This window comes from Danio rerio, chromosome 2 (genome assembly GCF_052040795.2).
Source record: "Danio rerio strain M-AB ecotype USA chromosome 2, GRCz13ab, whole genome shotgun sequence".
Taxonomy (NCBI): domain Eukaryota; kingdom Metazoa; phylum Chordata; class Actinopteri; order Cypriniformes; family Danionidae; genus Danio; species Danio rerio.
The window spans coordinates 1,542,646-1,565,179 of record NC_141022.1 but is presented as its reverse complement, the minus strand read 5'-3'; the positions used below and the strand labels follow the sequence as shown (position 1 = coordinate 1,565,179).

Genomic DNA, 22,534 nt, shown 5'->3' with positions numbered 1-22,534 from the left:
CTCAAATATATTGTGTACTGCGCTTCTCTTAATCCCGATGCATTAAAATAGAAGATATTAAACACATAATAGAATATAAAATTTGTACAAATATCTATTAAGGCAGTGTTTCTCAACCATGTTTCTGGAGGAGCACCAGACATTTTTCATGTCTCCTTAACCAAACACACCTGATTCAGATCATCAGCTCATTAGCAGAGACTGAAAGATCTGTGATGGGTGTGACAGATAGTGCTGCAGTGCTGGTGCTCCTTCTGGTACGTGGTTGAGAAACACTGTGTCAGTTTACCAGAAAGTCATTTACACCAATGATGGATTGTTTGATGGATTAATTTATAATTATTGGATGAACAATTTAATTTTTAGTCTATAATTCCCTTAAATAAATGCAGCATTGCTAACTAACAAGCTAGATTTATACAAGTTTATGAGCTTCAAAATAAAAGTCACCATCTAAAACCATTATGCAGCATGGAAACCCCAGGATAAAATGTACAACTACTCCATTTGTGTTTGTCTGAAAGTCATAGACGTCAAGTATATTTTATACTGTGCTTCTCTTAATCCCAAAGCATTACAATAGAGGCTATTAAATACATAATAGAATACAAAATTAGCACAAATATCTATTAAGGCAGTGTTTCTCAACCCCGTTTCTGGAGGAGCACCAGACATTTTTCATGTCTCCTTAACCAAACACATCTGATTCAGATCATCAGCTCATTAGCTGAGACTGAAAGACCTGTGATGGGTGTGACAGACAAAGGAGACATCCAAAACATGCAGTGCTGGTGCTCCTCCAGAAACATGGTTGAGAAACAGTGTGTTAGCTTACTAGAAAGTCATTTACACCAATGATGTATCGTTTGATGGATTAACTTCAATTATTAAATGAACAATTTCATTTTTAGTCTATAATTCCCATATATAAATGCAGCATTGCTAACTAACAAGCTAGATTTATACACGTTTATAAGCTTCAAAATAAAAGTCACCATCTAAAACCATTATGCAGCATGGAAACCCCAGGATAAACTGTACAACTACTCCATTTGTGTTTGTCTGAAAGTCATATACATCAAGTATATTTTATACTGTGCTTCTCTTAATCCCAAACCATTACAGTAGAGGCTATTAAATACATAATATAATACAAAATTAGCACAAATATCTGTTAAGGCAGTGTTTCTCAACCACGTTTCTGGAGGAGCACCAGCTCTGCACATTTTACTGGTCTCCTTAACCAAACACACCTGATTCAGATCATCAGCTCATTAGCAGAGACTGAAAGATCTGTGATGGGTGTGACAGATAGTGCTGCAGTGCTGGTGCTCCTTCTGGTACGTGGTTGAGAAACACTGTGTCAGTTTACCAGAAAGTCATTTACACCAATGATGGATTGTTTGATGGATTAATTTATAATTATTGGATGAACAATCATCAGCTCATTAGCAGAGACTAATAGACATGTGATGGGTGATGCTCTTTTCTGGAAAATTTCCGTAACGTCCTCGCCCGTGTGAACAGCCCTTTTTTTAATTCACGGTAAAGTCGTTCCGGAGATTTTCCAGATATTTACCGCTATCACTGTGTGAAAGGAGCTAAAGTCTGAGCATTGACTCATTCACAGCTAAGATTATTCAATAAACTCTGCTCTTTCTTTATCATCATTACTTCGTCTCCTGGGGCGAGGCAGTGGCGCAGTAGGTAGTGCTGTCGCCTGACAGCAAGAAGGTCGCTGGTTCGAGCCTCGGCTCAGTTAGAATTTCTGTGTGGAGTTTGCATGTTCTCCCTGCGTTCGCGTGAGTTTCCTCCGGGTGCTCCGGTTTCCCCCACAGTCCAAAGACATGCGGTACAGGTGTATTGGGTAGGCTAAATTGTCCATAGTGTATAATTGTGTGTGTGAATGTGTGTGTGGGTGTTTCCCAGAGATGGGTTGTGGCTGGAAGGGCATCCGCTGCGTAAAAATTTGCTGGATAAGTTATCGGTTCATTCCACTGTGGCGACCCCGGATTAATAAAGGGACTAAGCCGACAAGAAAATGAATGAACTTCGTCTCCTGCTTCAGCTCCTATATTGACTGATAATTCAGTGGAATATTAGTTAACAGGTTTGGGGATTGGAAACTCTGCTGACTTGTTGTCCATTTACCTTTAGAAACTGACATTTTCTGACAAGATCTGGCATTTGGGGCTGGATCGTATTGATCCAGCGTGCAGATGGTGGTCTAACATATGGCATGCCGATGACATAAAGCAATGAACATAGGAACAGACAGCTGAAATTCTGTATGAATATATTAGGCATCTGCAATATCAAACCACTCCTCTTTGAAGACAACAAGCAAAGCTTTGAAGCGGAATTCAGCGTTTTGATCCTGATATTTGTTTTATCATGTCAAACGCACAAAGTTTCTCCGTATCTGCTCCCAGCAGACCTGCGAAGTAAAAAATATCAAATTGGCTCAGTCCCAGCAGATTGGTCTCCCGCTAATCATTAATTTCTGATGAAATGAAAGCCACGAGCGATGGCCTACTGGCCCTGTTTCAGTTCCCAGAGGAGTCCAATGACACATGTAGTTTTCTTTTAAGTCTGACTTACTTTCGCTGTTTTTAAAGAGGTCAGGTATGTTGGAGCCAAAACTGTGTCAGATATGAGGCAACAAGGATAATCGCTTTCATTTTCAGATTTGTTTAGCCGTCGTTCTGCGATTTTAGTAGAGAAGATGTGTTTTTATACACTGGGTTCCACAAAAAATCCTTCATGTGGTCTAAACACAAAGTTAACTTAATTGTTTTTATAAATTTAAGTGGATTGAACAAAAAACAATTAAAGGAATCTCAAGAACTGTGATGTTTCAGCTCTTTTTCAGCAAAACTTTGTTTTTGAGTAAAAACAAGATATAAATATCTGTAATATATAATTATTAGACTCACAATATGTCAAAAAGTCATGATTAAATGTTTTTGTAACTGTAATTTTAATCATTTAATCAGGTTTCAACTTTTTTTTTGTTTTACAAAGTCTAACTTAATAATTTAAGTCAGTTTGACTGATGTTGCTTTGATTTAACAACAATAACATTTAGAAACTATAAACAGAACAGAAATAGTTTATTTATAGTGTAGGACCAGATGGATTAATCTGAAATAGATTTATCAAAATAAAAAAGACAAACAAACAAAAAACGATACAAAATAAAAAACTATAAATAAATAAACAATGTATAATGAATGAATAACAATATAAACAAAATAAACAATAAAAATTTAATCGATTAAATAAAACAAACAAATAATAAAAATAAACAGTCTTATAAAATAAACAATCAAATAAACAAAATGAAATGTTATAAAATACATAAATAAATTAAACAATAAAATAAACAACAACTTCATTACAATTAAACCAAAATAAAAAATTAAATCAACTACAATAAACAAAATTTTTTTTGAAATTATAAACAATATAAAATACATACATAAACAAACAATAAAATAAAGCAATACAATTACATTAAATCAAATAAAAATATTAAATAAAATAAAAAATAAAATAAACAAAAAAAGAATTAAAAAATTAATTATTAAAATAAAATAAACAATAAAATAAAAAACTATAAACAATATAAAATACAAACAAACAAACAATAAAAAAACAAAACAATTACATTAAATCAAATAAAAATATAAAATAAAATAAAAATTAAATAAACAAAAAAGAATAAAAAAATTTAATTATTAAAATAAAATAAACAATAAATTAAAAACTATAAACAATATAAAATACAAACATAAACAAACAATAAAATAAAACAATACAATTACATTAAATCAAATAAAAATATTAAATAAAAAAGTAAAATAAACAAAAAAAGAATAAAATAAAATAAATATTAAATTAAAATAAACGACAAAAAAGACAAATCAAACAAAATAAAATAACAAAAATATTAAAAATAAAATATTAAATAAAATCTAAATGATTGATTTATTGCTTTTAACAGTTTGCTATATTCACCATTGGGATGTTCTACATTCAGGATATCCAGAACACTGTAATGAGTAATATGATGTTGCAATTGTTTCGTTTTTTTGTAATTAACTGGTGTATAAACAATTACTGACGACTGTATATTCTGCTCATGTTTTATGAATGAAACCGTGTGGACACACTGTAAAATATCAATGCAAACCGACAGAAATGACACCTTTCATTGATGCGATGTGTGTTAAAATCAATGTCAAACCATTTCCCGGCTTTTAACAACATCTATTAAAATGTGAAGAAATAAAAGCTGGCATGATTTGTCATAATTTCATTTATTAAATGGGTAAAAGCGTGCAAAAAATCAGTTCTTGCTGTAGACGCCCACATTACATTGACAACAGGGGGTCAAGGTTTGGCTGGCTTGCAGAGGCTGGAGCTACAGCATTACATGTGCAAAAAAAAGCATCAAAGCATCTTTCTCCATTGAATGCTGCTCAAAAGTCTGTACACTTTGACAAACATTTTAAAATCAATTGATTCAAAAACATCTCAGCTTTTCAGCGTTGATTTATTCTCTAAAAATTTAGATTTTAAGTGCCACTAAAATAAGCATTTTTTATTTTTAAATATTTTATATATATTTATTTTTGTTCCAACATTTTTTATTGCAAAAAATAGCATTTTTACATTTTCTAAGATTTAAACCCCATGTCCTCATTTAATACAACTGCCTTAAATAGTAGTATTAGGTGAAAACAAGCAAACAAAATTAAATTAAAATATTTTATAAAATAAAAAAAACACTATGAAATAAATATAAATAAATAAACAATCAAATAAAATTCCAAATAAAATAATAAAATAAAATACAAATAAATAATACAAAATAAATAACAAATACAATAAGCAATAAAATAAAATAAATAAAATGAAATAAATAAATGCATGAATAAATTAAACAAACAATACAATTTCATTAAATTAAATCAAATTAAAAGATTAAATCAAATAAAATAAACAATCATTAAAACAAAAACAAAAGATTATACAAAATAAAAAACTCTAAAATAAACAATAAAACAAAAATTAACAATATAAAATAAATAAATAAACAATGAAATAAACAAAAAAATAAACTATACAAGATAAAAAACAATAAAATAAAATAAGCAAAAAAATACACAATTAATACAATAAAATAAAAAATACATAAATAAAATATTAAATAACATACAGTAAACAATAAAATAAAATACACAATAAATAATTCAAAATAAAACACAAAATAAACAATAAAACAAAAATAAACAATATAAAATAAATAAATAAAACTATAAAATAAACAAAAACAATACAAAATAAAAAAACCAAAATAAAATAAACAATAAAATTACATTATATAAAAATAATAAAACAGAAAAAATAAACAATACAATTACACTAAATCAAATCTAATTAATAGATTAAATCAAATAAAATAAACAATCAGATAAAATAAAATTAAATGAAAAACAAAAAAACTATAAAACACAAAATAAAAAAACAAATAAAACAAACAAAAACAATACAAAATAAAAAACAATAAAATAAACAATAAAATAAACAATGTATAATGAATAACAGTATAAACAAAATAAACAATAAAAATGTAATTCATTAAATAAAACAAACAAATATTAAAAATAAACAATCAAATAAAATAAACAATCAAATAAGCAAAATGAAATATTATAAAATAAATACAAAACAAAACATTTGCATTAAAATTAAACCAAAATAAAAGATTAAATCAAATCAAATAAAAAAACTATAAACAATATAAAATATATAAATAAACAAGCAATAAAATAAAACAATACAATCACATTGAATTAAATCAAATTAAAAGATTAAATTAAATAAAAAAATTGAATAAACAAAAAATACAATAAATTAAAATAAATATTAAAATAAAATTAAAAAAAATAATAAAATAAAACAAAAAATAAAAGAATAAATAAAATCTAAATGATTGATTTATTGCTTTTAACAGGTTGCTATATTCATCTTTGGGATGTTCTACATTCAGGATATCCAGAACACTACAATAAGTAATAAAGATGCAAATGCAATTGTTTAGGAAAGCACCACGTTTCTAAAATAAGCATGTGTGTTAGGTTAAACTGTTGTTACAGTAACATTTTACCTCAAAGCTACATTGTTAGCTAGTTAGCATCATCAGCTTTCATTTAAGCGTGTTAATAGTTGGTTTGAAACCATTTGAAACTTTCATTTTTGTGTGAACTGACCCTTCACACTGCAGCATGTTCGAGCTCTCTAGGCCACCGTACAGAAGTCATTGAGCAGAAAGAGTTTTTGACTTACCCGCTGAGCACAACGATGAAGTCCATCACATTCCAGCCGTTTCTCAGATAGGAGCCCTTATGGAAAACAAACCCAAGCGCCACCAGCTTGATGCCAGCCTCGAAACAGAAGATGCCAATGAAGTAAGGCTCCGTCTTCTCCTAATGGACCCAGTGAAGAACAGATCACACATATTAAACAGAAGATTAAACTAGACCAGAACACATCTATCTATCTATCATCCATCCATCCATCCATCCATCCATCCATCCATCCATCCATCCATCCATCCATCTATCCATCTATCTATCTATCCATCTATCTATCTATCTATCTATCTATCTATCTATCTATCTATCTATCTATCTATCTATCTATCTATCTATCTATCATACATCTATCTATCTATCTATCTATCTATCTATCTATCTATCTATCTATCTATCTATCTATCTATCATACATCTATCTATCTATCTATCTATCTATCTATCTATCTATCTATCTATCTATCTATCTATCTATCTATCTATCTATCTATCTATCTATCTATCATCTATCTATCTATCTATCTATCTATCTATCTATCTATCTATCTATCTATCTATCTATCTATCATCCATCCATCTATCTATCTATCTAGCCATGTATCCATCTATCTATCTATCATCCATCCATCCATCCATCCATCCATCCATCCATCTATCATCCATCCATCCATCCATCCATCCATCCATCATCCATCCATCCATCCATCCATCCATCCATCCATCTATCATCCATCCATCTATCTATCTATCTATCTATCTATCTATCTATCTATCTATCTATCTATCTATCATCCATCCATCTATCTATATATCTATCTATCTAGCCATGTATCCATCTATCCATCCCTCCTCCATCCATCCATCCATCCATCTATCTAGCCATGTATCCATCTATCCATCCATCATCCATCCATCCATCCATCCATCTATCATACATCCATCTATCATCCATCCATCCATCCATCTATCTATCTATCCATCTATCATCCATCCATCTATCCATCCATTCATCCATCCATCCATCCATCTATCTATCTATCCATCTATCATCCATCTATCATCCATCCATCCATCCATCCATCCATCTATCTATCTATCATCCATCCATCTATCATCCATCTATCATCCATCTATCATCCATCCATCTATCCATCCATTCATCCATCCATCCATCCATCTATCTATCCATCTATCATCCATCTATCATCCATCCATCTATCTATCTATCATCCATCCATCTATCATCCATCTATCATCCATCCATCCATCCATCTATCTATCTATCCATCTATCATCCATCCATCCATCCATCCATCCATCCATCTATCTATATATCTATCTATCTATCATCCATCCATCCATCTATCATCCATCCATCCATCCATCCATCCATCCATCATCCATTCATCCATCTATCTATCTATCTATCTATCTATCTATCTATCTATCTATCTATCTATCTATCTATCTATAGCCATGTATCCATCCATCCATCCGTCTAGCATCTATCTATTCATCCATCCATCCATCTATCATCCATCTATCATCCATCTATCATCCATCCATCTATCCATCTATCTATCCATCCATCTATCTATCTATCTATCTATAGCCATGTATCCATCCATCCATCCATCCATCCATCCATCCATCCATCCGTCTAGCATCTATCTATTCATCCATCCATCCATCCATTCATCTAGCCATCTATCCAAATATGATTCTATCTATCCATCCATCCATCTAGCATCTGTCTGTCTGTCTGTCTGTCTGTCTGTCTGTCTGTCTATCTATCCATCCATCACATTGTAATCCTTTATTGTTCATATATAAAGATGTTTGTGTGCTGCTGTGCATCACTGTGTGTGTAATAAGCTACAAGTGTGTGTGACGTGGACCTGTCTATAAGCATATAACACTAACACACTCTTCAAATATCAACAACAACAAAAACTGCAATACTATACACACACAGAACAAGATAAACGCTGCTGTAAATATATATATATATACATACAGTATTTTTGCTGATTTACAGTAAGTTACTGGCGAACTGCCTGCAGATTCTTCAGGAAATTGTTAACAGTGCACACAGATAACTAATTAAAGGAAATATGCGTCTAATTCTTACCAGTCTTTTGGACATGGGTGTCTTGTCCTCTCCAGGAAGATGCTGCTCCAGGGACAGAACGATGCAGTTGGCTATGATGGTGGCCAGGATCATATACTCAAATGGAGTGAAGGCATAAGGGTCAAGGCAAACATTATTGCTGTATATCAGTGGGAAAACAATGTATTTCATGTGTGAGATGGGTGAAAAACAAAACATCCATCTATTAACCCCTGACAGGCAAAGAACCATATCCAACCTGGTACTAGTAGGTGTACCTAATAAAGTGGCCGGTGAGTTTAGTTTCATCATTGATTACAATATAAATATATCCAAATCATAAAAGAAACACGTCTGTCGAGGTTGCACCTATCAGTAATACTTGTGACGTGGATTAACAAAAGACGTACATTTATTTACAAATCACACATACACAGTGGCTCAGTGGTTAACCTCACAGCAAGAAGGTCGCTGGTTTGAGTACCGACTGGGCCAGTTGTTGTGTATGGGTGTTTCCCAGTACGAGACATCCACTGTGTAAAATATATGATGGAATAGTTGGTGGTTAATTCCGCTGTGGCAACCCCTGATCAATAAAGAGACTAAGCTGAAGAAAAATGAATGAACTTACAACAGGAACTGGACCATGAATAGACAACGATTCAATACCAGACAAAGCACTAGACAAACTCAGTCAAACATTAAACTAATAACGAAAGGGAGGGATGGGGGGGACATGTGGAACTAATAAACACTAACAAATGGCGGGAAAACAGAACAAAAGAATCACCTGACAAAATGCAGAAATCACATGACAAACACGAGCACATGGTACACAACACATGGGAAATCACATGACAGAAATACATGGAACACAACACAACAGATCGTGACGGCTTTCCCAGTGAGTTTAACGAATCATTGAGCGTTCATACGGTGGCTCAGTGGTTAGCACTGTGGCCTCTAGCCCCTGCTGAGTCAGTTGGTGTTTCTGTATGGAGTTTGCATGTTCTCCCCATGTTGGCGTGGGTTTTCTCCAGCCTAATCTCACGAGAAAACGAAAGTATTTTACGTTTTGCCAGTTTAGTGGCTAATTCGTATGAATTCGAGTTCAGTCGTACAAAATTGTACGATTTTAAAAAGGAGGCGTGGCACCTAACCCCACCCCGAAACCCAACCGTCATTGGGGGAGGAGCAAATCGTACTAAATTGTACAAATTAAAGACATTTTTGAAAAGATTTAAATCAGATATAGATACATGCTGCTCGTTCTGTAATATACCCAATGAAACTGCTGACCATATTTTTTGGAGTTGCCCTCATACACAATGCTTTTGGATTGAACTTTCTTTAGATATTCATCGTAAAATATTACCAGGATTCTTGTTATCTTTTAAGGACATCCTGCTGGGTTTTTTTAATGCTCCTGATGATAAAAGTAAGGAATATTTCATTATTAATCTCCTTTTAATCCTTGCTAAATTCCATATACACCGCTGTAAATTCTCTCAGCGTATACCTTGTTTTATTGTTTTTGAAAAGGAAATTCAACAGCACATTAGAACTATTGCTTCCTCTAAAAATCTTAAAGCCATTAGAACGGTTAACTTATTTTCCTTTTTTAATTTTCTTAACACATAAGGTAATATTATTTGTTTTTCTTTTTATTGTTGTTATCTTTTCTCTTTTATGTGCTTACTTGATTATTTGCTCCTCTGTAAAACTCATGTACACTCTTGCATTTCTGTGATGTTATTGTTACCCTGACATTAATAAAAAAATAAAATAAAAAAAATAAATAAATAAAATGTACAAATTAAATCGTACGAATTTATACGAATTACCCAGCTAACAGGGAACGTTCCCAGAACATTCACTAACGTTCTTTAAAAGTTGTGGAAATGTTAGCACAAAAAGTTATCAATAGAACGTTTTAGAAGGGTGTCATAACGTTGTTAACGTTCTTGTAACGTTATAAAAAACGTTCTTAGAACAAAGTTCTTATGAAGTTATTTGTATTTCATAAACGTTGTCATAATGTTGATGCAAAACGTTTTTAGAACGTTATATTTTGGTGGAAATTTAGGTTTTAAGAACGTTGTAACAACGTTATCCTAACCATCAAAAACGTTCTAGCAACATTAAGCAAACTGGACATTTCAACATTCTTGGAACGTTACAAATAACGTTATGAGAACGTTCTTACAACCTAAATTTGTTAGCTGGGTAGCCACTAAATCAAAAAGTTACGAATTGCCTTGAGGTTGTGTTGGTTTTCACAGTCCAAACACATGCGCTCTAAAAATGTACTCAAGTAAATTGTTACTTTAAATCTGAATATTAAAAACTAAAAACTGAATTATATATAATTTTTTTATTTCTAGGAAAGAGAGAAGCAAATTTTGTGACAGTGGCTAAATAAATTAAATTCTGTAAGTTTTTGCTATAGCTAATATGGGCTAGCCTAGTAAGAATGTCATGACCAACAAAGCCTCTGTGATTGTGTTTGGTGTTTTTTATTGACTTTAATCAAACTGTTTTGGACAGTTACACTGCAACAGATTTCATTAATGTTTTGCACACAGACTGTAAAATGTCTGTTATGCAACGGTAGGACCGAATCCAAGACACCATATTAGCATCAAACACAAATCCGCTGTTTTACAGTATAAATGTTATTCGTTTGAACAATTAATTAGTTTGTATTCTACATAAGGATGTCGTTTTGAGTTGCGCAATGACGTCATCTAAGTAATATGTTAATAAGAACCTATTTATTGTGCATCTGTATATGTTTTAATTTAATATAGTATAATACACGGCGCCTCAGAGAGTAGACATGATGGGCGTACGCTTGTCAGATACTACGTGATGACGTCACTGATATGCAAATCAGTGCGTGATGTCATCTGGCAACATTTAGCTACTTTTGGCTTGGAAAAAGTTGGCAACACTGGCCAAAGCTCTTCAGTGCAAGCTAACAGCCGTGACTGCACAGATGTCACGTTTTCTGAACTGTAATCCCAACATATAAACACAACACATCGCAATATCGATGCTGAAACCATAGATTGTGAGTCTCCACATCATAAAAGACTAAACTTCAGCCCACATAGCGGCAGACGTGATATAACCGCACGTGTTCTCCGGTCTGAAAGTGCAGTACATGATGTGTGGATGTTTCTCAGGTGAGCAGAATCGCTGTAAAGCCTCCCCGGAGGAGGTTAAGTGTAGAATGGAGGTTGCCATGGCGATCCTGGCTGCCAGAGAGATGCCGAAAATAAAAAGAAGCTGAAAATTCTAGGTTAGTGCATCCCTGACTGAATTGACATTACTATGCTTATTATTGTACAATGCCATTTTCTTGTGGCTGTATTACAGCTTCCAGGATTTCTTCCTCACTTGGAAGCATCTCTTTATCTGACAGGAAAGGTGAAATCTGCTTGCTCGAGGGAAAAAAAAAGGTAGAAGTAGTAGCACAGTTTCAAGATGAATGAATTGAGGTGTCATTCATGCCCGTAGCACAGTCCAGTCAGTGCTGGAGATTTACTTTTAATACTCTTATTCAGGTGTGATGTGTTCAGGCGCTGTGAGGGCATTTACACATTAAAACACGTGCGGCAACATTTGATTCAAGTACAGTGGAGTATATCCAGCTGAAATGGACTATAGGGCTCTATTTTAAAGATCTAAAGCTCATAGACGTGTCTGCAGGGCTGGAGTGGGACTCCTTTTCAGCCCTGGAGTTTCAAGCCTTAGACCGGCCCAACTGGTCACGAGTGACTATAATAAAATAAGGTCATTTCCAATTCAGTTTCTAATGACACCATCACGTCTTTTTCAAGAAATCAGCTGCTTTAGAAGTTTAAATGTTCTACAACCCTGACAGTATTACAGTAGGTGAGAGTTCAAAGTGACTATTACCGCCGCGCCTTATACCGCCGCCGTTTGAAATAGGTGCCGCTCTGTTTTTAGTATATGACCGCAGCTTGTGAATGAGCCGCCAGGGGGCGCAAAGGGACGGGATGCGAACGGACAGAAATAGCCTTTACAGCAGCTTTAAATATGCTACTGTGCTTGTAAATGAGATTAAACAATAAGTCAAAGCATTATAATTCCTTTATTAATCATTTAAAATTTGTTAACACACTTTATTGTAAACTTTTTAAGTGCAAAGAGGACTAGTTTTGGAAAATAGAATTGAAGAAATAAAAGACAACTAACATGAAAGCACAAACATTCAGTACAAATGAGTAGTCTTAAATAAATAAATAAAGCAGTCTTTTAGCCTAAATATAGAGAGATGTTCAGTGTTTGCTATTTTGATAGGACTAAGACAAGACATTTTCATTTATGTTTTTATTTCTGTTTTTGTTTTAATTTTCGTTGTTGATTATATTTTACTATCTTATTTTATGTCTCAACAATTGCACATAAAATGTGCATAATAAACGAATAATGAAAACTAATTAATAATGAAAATAGGCCTAAATAAATAGGCTAATTTATTTAAAGATATTGCGGCGAAACACTGAGAAACGGTCAGGGGCATGGTCTAAAGAGCTTAAGTTGAATGCTGCTTCATCAAAAGCAAATAAATAAATAAATAAATTGACCTACCTTAAGGAGATCACTGAAAGTATAATAAAACTAATTTTGCCGCAGGACATAACATAAATTAAGTCTCGCAGGTTTATTTTTAATAATTTAGTTTCAGTTCAGTTTTTGTTTTTTTTCAAAACGTCAATGTTCTCCTTTAAAGACGCTATAACTGTTGTTTTGTTTTTTAATTAATGGCTCAGTATGTTTGGTATTTTAATTTCAATTTCAGTCACCTTGCATATGCGTGTGAAATATAATGCCGCATAACCGTCTTAACAATACAAATGCAAAAAATAATAATAACAATTACTCAGATGAGGTTCGAACACGGGTCGACGGTGTCATAACACTTTGTGCTGACCACTGGACCACGATGGCACTGTTACACGTGTGTGGCCGGAATAAAAAAATCAATATTTCACTGCGACGTGCAAGACTCTCTTAACCATAGTATTACTTTCTGTTGATGGCTTAATCTTTTTCTCCCTTTTTTAGATTTCTGATCATGTTATGTCAGATTTATTAAATCAAATCATCAGATTTTCATTGAGCAGGTGTAATATTCATTCATTTATTCATTTTCTTGTCGGCTTAGCCCCTTTATTAATCTGGGGTCGCCACAGCGGAATGAACCGCCAACTTATCCAGCAAGTTTTTACGCAGCGGATGCCCTTCCAGCCGCAACCCATCTCTGGGATTCATCCACATACACATTCACACACATACTACGGACAATTTAGCCTACCCAATTCACCAGTACCGCATGTCTTTGGACTGTGGGGGAAACCGGAGCACCCGGAGGAAACCCACATGAAGGCAAGGAGAACATGCAAACTCCACACAGAAACACCAAGTGAGCCGAGGTTCAGCGTCAACGCTTGACTGAAGGCGTGTCTGAAGTTGAGGCTGACGCGATCGTCATAATAGGGTCAGCCAATGATATTCAATCAGCAATAGGCCACTGTCTAGCTGGTGTATTTGCATACAGTGATCTGATTGGCTGGTGCTTTCGTTGGCAGTTGAAAAGTTGAACTAGTCCCAACTTCTGTAGCGAGCAACGCCTCTGAAGCGGCGCCGACGGATCCACAATGCAGTTCGGCAACGCCTGACGTCATCCATTCAAAGTGAATGGGAAGCGTTGACGCTGACGCCCCGTGTGAATGGGGCGTTAGCATCTAGGGACAACGTTATTTTGACGTCCAATAACCTCCGTTGATTTTAGGTTGTGTTGGAAAGTGACCAAAATCCTATGACTGATAGATGTCATAGTGGTCACACCCGCACAACGTCAAGCTGTACATGATTAATATATGTTGATATTTAGTTTATTTTAAGTTGATTTTAGGTTGGACATTGACGTCTGCCTGATGTTGTGTTCTGACGTCAACTTGATTTTCATTTCTAAACAAAATCCAACGTGCCCACGACGTTGGGGTACATTGGGGTGCAACGTCAATATAACGTCATGTTGACAGCCTCTGCCTACAGGGAAGTCTTAAGTGAACGTTAGTAGGTACTAATGCTAAATACTAACAGTATTAATAGTTTAGGTACTATGAGTACCTAAAGTGGAGATATTAAAACCTGAAAAGTACTAAATGTATCTTTGAAAATGCTTTTGCTAGACTGGGGAGTTTCTTAAAACTGTATTTAAATCTCACTCTTAACCAGCAGAGTTTGATTGAGAGATGAATTCAGATGGATGATGATTGTTTTTAATAACCAGCACTGAATATTAAGATATACATATAAGAAACATGTTTAATATTCGGCTGGTCTTCTGTGTCTGAATCTGTTCGTCTCGAGTGCAGAGATGTCATTTCCACATTGACAAATATCCCCACAGCATGTTCTGCTGGAAAACCTTTAAAATAATTGGAGAAAGCATTCGGGTGATGCACGTCATAAACATTTTGGTGCTCTTGTCAGATATTAGGTAAATATTAGTAATATTAGGTAAAGATCAAAACAATTAGTACATTTCCTACTATAAATACGTTCATCTATTTTCCTTCAGCTTAGTCCTTTATTAATCAGGGGTCGCCACAGTGGAATGAACCACCAACTATTCCAGCACGTTTCACGCAGCGGATGCCCTTCCAGCTAGGAAACACCCATATACACTCTTTCACACACACAGTCATACACTCTGGACTGTGGGGAAAACCGGAGCAAACCCATGCTAACATGGGGAGAACATGCAAACTCCACACAGAAACACCAACTGACCAAGCTGGGACTCGAAACTGCGACCTTCTTGCTGTGAGGACACAGTGCTAACCACTGAGCCACCGCGCCACCTCCCTAAAAAATATGAATAATAATCAAATTTAAAGTTTTAAAATAACCAGATTAAAAGTAATTCAGTTAAGTAATTTTTCCTTCGGATACTCTTTCAATCATCCTCAAGTCATCTTTAAGATTGTTACTTTTACTTGAGTATATATTTTACATGAGTTCAGATTTCATATACTGTGATTATACATATACTGTACAATTTATTGTGAATTTATTTTAAATTACACTGAACTCAGATTTATCTTATCATTGGCTAACCATTCATTCGTTTTCCTTTAGCTTAGCTTAGCTTGCTGAAACAACACATTGTGCAGCCATAACTTGTACAGCTATCTTTATGGGGACATCTCCATATTCCTACCCCTAAACAAAACCCTCACAGGAAACAGTCTGCACTTTTACCATTTTAAAATACTTGATTCTGTCTGACCTATGAGCCACTTTCTTCATAGACAACAAAAAAGGTTAAAAAAAATTACTGGTTTGGCCACACTTGTAGGGACATTTGGTCCCCATGATGTGAGTAATACAAGGTACACACACATACAATAACATCTCTGCTAGACAATTTTACAGGCCTACATATTTCATTCATTTTCCTTTGGCTTAGTCCCTTATTTATCAGAGGTCGCCACAGCAGAATTCCAGCATATGTTTTAACGCAGCAGATGCCCTTTCAGCTGCAACCCAGTACTGGGAAACGCCCATACAAACTCATACACACACACACACACTCATACAATACGGCCAATTTAGTTAATCAGTTCCCCTATTGGGCGAAGCAGTGGTGCAGTAGGTAGTGCTGTCGCCTCACTGCAAGAAGGTTGCTGGGTTGCTGGTTCGAGCCTCGGCTCAACTGGCGTTTCTGTGTGGAGTTTGCATGCTCTCTCTGCGTTCGCGTGGGGGTTTTTTTATAAAGGGACTAAGCCGACAAGAAAATGAATGAATGAGTTCCCCTATAGCGCATGTGTATGGACTGTGGGAAAAAGCCTGAGCACCTGGAGGAAACCCACGCCAACACAGGGAGAACATGCAAACTCCACACAGAACTGCCCCAAAAAGAACCTCCCAAAAAATACTAATAACAATCAGATAAAAAAGTAACTAGTTACTTGATTAATTTTTCAGGGGTGGCCACAGCGCAATGAACCGCCAACTATTCCAGCATATGTTTTACACAGCAGATGCCCTTCCAGCTGCAAACCAGTACTGGGAAACACCCATACACACTCATTCACACACACACTCATACACTATGTCCAATTTAGTTAATCAGTTCCCCTATAGCGCATGTGTTTGGACTGTGGGGGAAACCGGAGCACCCGGAGGAAACCCACGCCAACACGGGGAGAACATGCAAACTCCATACAGAAACGCCCACTGGCTCAGTCAGGACTCGAACCAGCGACCTTCTTGCAGTGAGGCGACAGTGCTAACCACTGAGCAACCGTGTCACCTAAGTTAACTCATTATTCATTCATTCATTTTCTTTTCAGCTTAGTCCCTTTATTAATCCAGCATTGCCACAGCGGAATGAACCGCCAACTTATCCAGCACATGTTTTATGCAGCGGATTCTCTTCCAGCTGCAACCGATCTCTGGGAAACATCCACACTCATACACTACGGACAGTTTAGCCTACCCAATCCCCCTATAGCGCATGTCTTTGGACTGTGGGGGAAACCGGAGCACCCGGAGGAAACCCACGCGAATCCAGTAAGAACATGCAAACTCCACACTATAACGCCAACTGATCCAGCCGGGACTCGAACCAGCAACCATCTTGCTGTGAGGTGACCGTGCTAACCACTGAGCTACCACTTATTTAAGTAGATCGAACACAAAACAATCAAGTTGTCCCCCCAAAACTCAAGAGCTGTGTTGTTTCAGCTCATTTTAAATAAGTAGCTCGAACAAACAGCAGACATTTATTGAACTGCATGCATATTAATTAGCAAAAGCTGATTATGAAAAAGGATATGGCCACTCTATAATCCTCTTTGCATATTTTCGGATCATATTGTTCTCGGCGAAGATAAAGAGAGACCTGTTGACGGTGAGGCAGTTGTGTTTGGCCGGGATGGGGTTGTAGAGCGCCATGGTTCGAGCCCGCTTTATTTCTCCCGCAGACTCGCTCTCTGCCTTCCCCTCGGCGCTCAGCATTTCCTTCGGTGCGTCTTCAGGTTGAGCCATGTCTCCTTGATCTGCGATAAATCAATCCCAGAAAAAGCCCTGACTTTACTCCATTCCTCTCTAATGGCACATCAGCGGGAAGAATTGCCTGTTGCACTCCTTAAAGAAACTTTTTCGTGTGTGTGTGTGTGTGTGTCAAGAAAGGGGTTTAAAACACAGAAGAATGTTCATCAGAAGAATGCAACCATCGTATCCTCCTCTTGCTGTCTTTGGCCATCTGTAAAGACAAACGTCCACTTTCTTTTAGTTCCTCTGAGGCGATTAAATGAGAAACGCGGGCAACGCCGAGTCCATGTTCTCTCAGTGCTGAGTGATGACAGTGGAGCGGTGCGATGCAGGGCTGTCTGTGATACCTGTTACACTGGTACTGTGATCTATAACAGTGAATGTGGTCTCTTACCATCACATATTGCCTCATCTCTAGCACTCGCCCGCCCCCATTTCTCGCTCTCTCTCGCTCTCTTTCTCTCTGCCCCAATGCTCCCCCTCCCACACACACACACACACACACATGCACTCGAACACACACGCACTCTCAAACACAAGCTATGGGAAATCAGGACATACTGTAGGAAAACTGGTTACCATGGAAATGTATTTTACATTTTGTAATGTGATTGTGTGAGCGACTTATCATTTACTTTGTCGGATATGATGATGATGATGATGAACAGATCTGAGCTCAGCGCTTCTACACTGGCAGTATTGAACACATCTCTCTCGTTCACAGGTGTCACAGGTGGTGCTTGTACCTGACAATAATACACTTTCAGAGTGCCGAAATTAAGCTACTGTGGAAATGTTAAGATGACGAATGGAGATTTTAGCAGATTTTGAAGGGTATGTTTATAAGAGGTGGCTTTACTTTGAGCTCCGGTTGAAAAAAATTGTTTTAAGAAATCGATTCTGCATTGACACTGAGTTTCAGAATGCACTGTTATTGTCTGTTGAATTGATTCTGAGCTTTGTTTTTAACCAGAGACGGTGCTCTAGGCTAGTGTTTAACAGCAGACGACGCTCTAGGCTACTGTTTAACAGCAGACGGCGCTCTAGGCTAGTGTTTAACATCAGACGACGCTCTAGGCTAGTGTTTAACAGCAGACGGCGCTCTAGGCTAGTGTTTAACAGCAGACGACGCTCTAGGCTAGTGTTTAACAGCAGACGGCGCTCTAGGCTAGTGTTTAACAGCAGACGACGCTCTAGGCTACTGTTTAACAGCAGACGGCGCTCTAGGCTAGTGTTTAACAGCAGACGACGCTCTAGGCTAGTGTTTAACAGCAGACGGCGCTCTAGGCTAGTGTTTAACAGCAGACATGCTTTCCGCTAGTTTTTTATAGCAGATGGCGCTCTAGGCTTGTGTTTAAAGCAGATGGCGCTCTAGGCTAGTTTTTAACAGCATACTGTGCTGCTGTAAATACTGTAAACACTAACCTAGAGCACCATCAACTATAAACTAGTCTAGAGCACCATCAACTATAAACTAGCCTAGTGCACCATCGACTGTAAACAGGAGTCTAGAGCACCATCTACTGTAAACACTAGCCTAGTGCACTATCTACTGTAAACGTTAGTCTAGAGCGCCATCTACTGTAAACACTAGCCTGGAGCGCCATCTACTGTAAACACTAGTCTAGAGCACCATCTACTGTAAACACTAGTCTAGAGCGCCATCTACTGTAAACACTAGTCTAGAGCGTCATCTACTGTAAACACTAGTCTAGAGTGCCATCTACTGTAAACACTAGCCTAGAGCATCATCTACTGTAAACACTAGCCTGGAGCGCCATCTACTGTAAACACTAGTCTAGAGCACCATCTACTGTAAACACTAGTCTAGAGCACCATTTACTGTAAACACTAGTCTAGAGCACCATCTACTGTAAACACTAGTCTAGAGCACCATTTACTGTAAACACTAGTCTAGAGCACCATCTACTGTAAACACTAGTCTAGAGCACCATCTACTGTAAACACTAGTATAGAGCACCATTTACTGTAAACACTAGTCTAGAGCACCATTTACTGTAAACACTAGTCTAGAGCACCATCTACTGTAAACACTAGTCTAGAGCACCATCTACTGTAAACACTAGTCTAGAGCACCATTTACTGTAAACACTAGTCTAGAGCACCATCTACTGTAAACACTAGTCTAGAGCACCATCTACTGTAAACACTAGTATAGAGCACTATTTACTGTAAACACTAGTCTAGAGCACCATCTACAGTAAACACTAGCCTAGAGCGTCATCTACTGTAAACACTTGTCTAGAGCACCATTTACTGTAAACACTAGCCTAGAGCACCATCTACTGTAAACACTAGTCTAGAGCACCATTTACTGTAAACACTAGTCTAGAGCACCATTTACTGTAAACACTAGTCTAGAGCACCATCTACTGTAAACACTAGTATAGAGCACCATTTACTGTAAACACTAGTCTAGAGCACCATTTACTGTAAACACTAGTCTAGAGCACCATCTACTGTAAACAGTAGTCTAGAGCACTATTTACTGTAAACACTAGTCTAGAGCACTATTTACTGTAAACACTAGTCTAGAGCACTATTTACTGTAAACACTAGTCTAGAGCACCATCTACTGTAAACGCTAGTCTAGAGCACCATCTACTGTAAACACTAGTCTAGAGCACCATCTGCTGTTAAAAACTAGCCTAGAGTGCCATCTGCTGTTAAAAACTAGCCTAGAGCGCCATCTGCTGTTAAAAACTATCCTAGAGTGCCATCTGCTGTTAAAAACTAGCCTAGAGCGCCATCTGCTGTTAAAAACTAAGCTCAGAATCAATTCAAGAGAGAATATTGACGCATTTTGAAAACCTCAGAATCGATTTCCCCAAAGATATTTTTGTCACAGCTCTACCCTGACAGCGCCAAACAGCTGAAATGTTGCCCTGTACTAAATAGCTGATCTGATTCACAGTATACGTAAATAAAATATGGAAAATGTGCGTTTATTTTTGTTCAATTTACCCTGGAACAGCTGTAAGTGTCACAGTAGCTTGGCGATGGCTTTATAGTGTTTACTCGGTGGAAGAGGCTACAAAAAAATGTAGGTTAAATTCAGGCATTTGGCAGCGTTAGCACTTGCACAGCTTGTACTTTTCCAGTGTCTTTTCATGCTTGCTGTTCAAACTGTGACGATGGTTTCTCCAAGTCTCGGTTTAATGCCTTGCTCTTATTTTAGCACGGATGATTCTTGATAACATTCATGTGTATTCATTCAGACCCTGAACAGCCACAAAACCAGTTTTGAGGGAGGATTTTTGGAAACGGAGATTTATATGTTAAACAAAAGTTGTATTTTGTTAGGGAGGGATGAAGAGAGCAGGTTCAGGGTTTGGGTTTTTGTTTTATGTGATGAACTCTTTCACCCTGTGCAAGCTTTTTTCAGCTCTGTGTCGGTGAGTTGGTGAGATCTTCCTCATACTTTGCGCTCTGTGGTGTTTAGCGTGCTGCTAACTAGCATGTGGGCCCATGTTTTTTTTTTTTTTTCTAACAGTAAGTTTCCTCTGAGTCATCATTGAAGACTTTCAGAAGATTTTAAAGACTGACCTTGCTTTGGCGAGAAGTCCCTGAACATTTATCTCCTACCTACAGCATATTTTCCAGAAGCTGTGTCACGCGTAGGCTATGCAATTATTCCGCATCGTTCTTACAGACACAAACAGAAGAGAAACACTGAACTATGATCAAAAAGCCTGTGTAATAATGGCCATTTTACAATTACAGAAAAAAAAACTCATGTTTAAATGTGTGACTGGTGGAGTCTTATAATACAAGCTGAACTGGAAATCATACATGTCATGGTAAAATGATTAGAAATAGATATATGCAAATAGACCACAATAATATTGCAATTCATAGTGAATACTGTAGTGTTTTTGAAAAATATTATGGTAAAGTATCTGAATTAATCTGTTGTGGTGATTCTACAGTTGCTATGGTAACATGACTACTATAGTAATTAAACTGTTGTGGTGATTCTACGGTTGCTATGGTAACAACTATACTAATTGATCTGTTGGGGTGATATTACAGTTAACAGAAAAACTAGTAATTTATGTTGTGGTGATTCTACGGTTGCTATGGTAACAACTGCTAATTGATTTGTTGAGATGATTCTACGGTTGCTATGGTGACACAACAACTATAGTATTTGATCTGTTGTGGTGATTCTATAGTTGCTATGGTAACATGGCAACTATAGTAATTAAACTGTTGTGGTGATTCTGCAGTTGCTATGGAAACACAACCACTATAGTAATATAAACAAATTACCTGATACTGTAGTTTTCTACAACTATAGGGTATATTGTACTACAGCACACCACAGTTTACTGAAGTGAAAGTGAAAGTATACTGCAGTATTTGTTACAGTTCATCAGTTCACTCAAGTTAATCCTTCAGCCACATTCATTAACAAAGGGTTGTAAATTCTACACTATTATACATGTTATAAGTATTAAAAGACACTGTATTTACTTTAAATTACTATAGTATTTTTCTACTTTATTTTGGAGGTTATTGCATTTTAAAATAACAATTAGTATCATCTGAATATTCTTCCTGGTTACTTTTTTCTACTGGATCACACTCTAAAAAGGTGCTGGGTTATTTCAACCCAAATTGGGTAAATTATGAACAAACCCTAACATTGGGTTACATTTTGATCCTCATTCATTCATTCATTCACTTTCCTCAGGCTTAGACTCCTTTTCAGAGGTTGCCACAGCGGAATGAACCACCAACTTTTCCAGCATATGTTTTACGCAGCGGATTGCCTTCCAGCGGTAACCCAATACTGGGAAACACCCATACACACTTATTCACACACACACTTATACACTATGGCCAGTTTAGCACATCAATTCCCCTATAGCGCATGTGTTTGGACTGTGGGGGAAACCGGAGCACCAGGAGAAAACCCA

The 22,534-nt window shown here is 36.3% G+C and overlaps 1 protein-coding gene across 4 annotated transcripts in view; it reads right to left on the bottom strand.

Annotated features, from left to right (window-relative positions):
• The window catches only part of cacna1eb (calcium voltage-gated channel subunit alpha1 Eb), a 119,266-nt gene extending 101,310 nt beyond the window's left edge, over nucleotides 1-17,956 (bottom strand). The window contains exons 1-4 of one of the 4 annotated variants that reach the window (XM_087240216.1): nucleotides 9,124-9,174; nucleotides 8,903-9,025; nucleotides 8,514-8,652; nucleotides 6,355-6,494 (exon numbers count right to left, since the gene is read on the bottom strand). In XM_087240216.1, the coding sequence (XP_087096342.1) occupies nucleotides 6,355-6,494; nucleotides 8,514-8,606 (233 nt within the window). In that variant the 5' untranslated portion in view covers nucleotides 8,607-8,652; nucleotides 8,903-9,025; nucleotides 9,124-9,174. Of the gene's footprint in view, nucleotides 1-6,354; nucleotides 6,495-8,513; nucleotides 8,653-8,902; nucleotides 9,026-9,123; nucleotides 9,175-17,373 lie in introns of those variants that run through there. The other 3 variants (XM_087240215.1, XM_087240213.1, XM_087240214.1) reach the window with 3 other exon arrangements.
• Nucleotides 17,957-22,534: the final 4,578 nt, after the last annotated feature.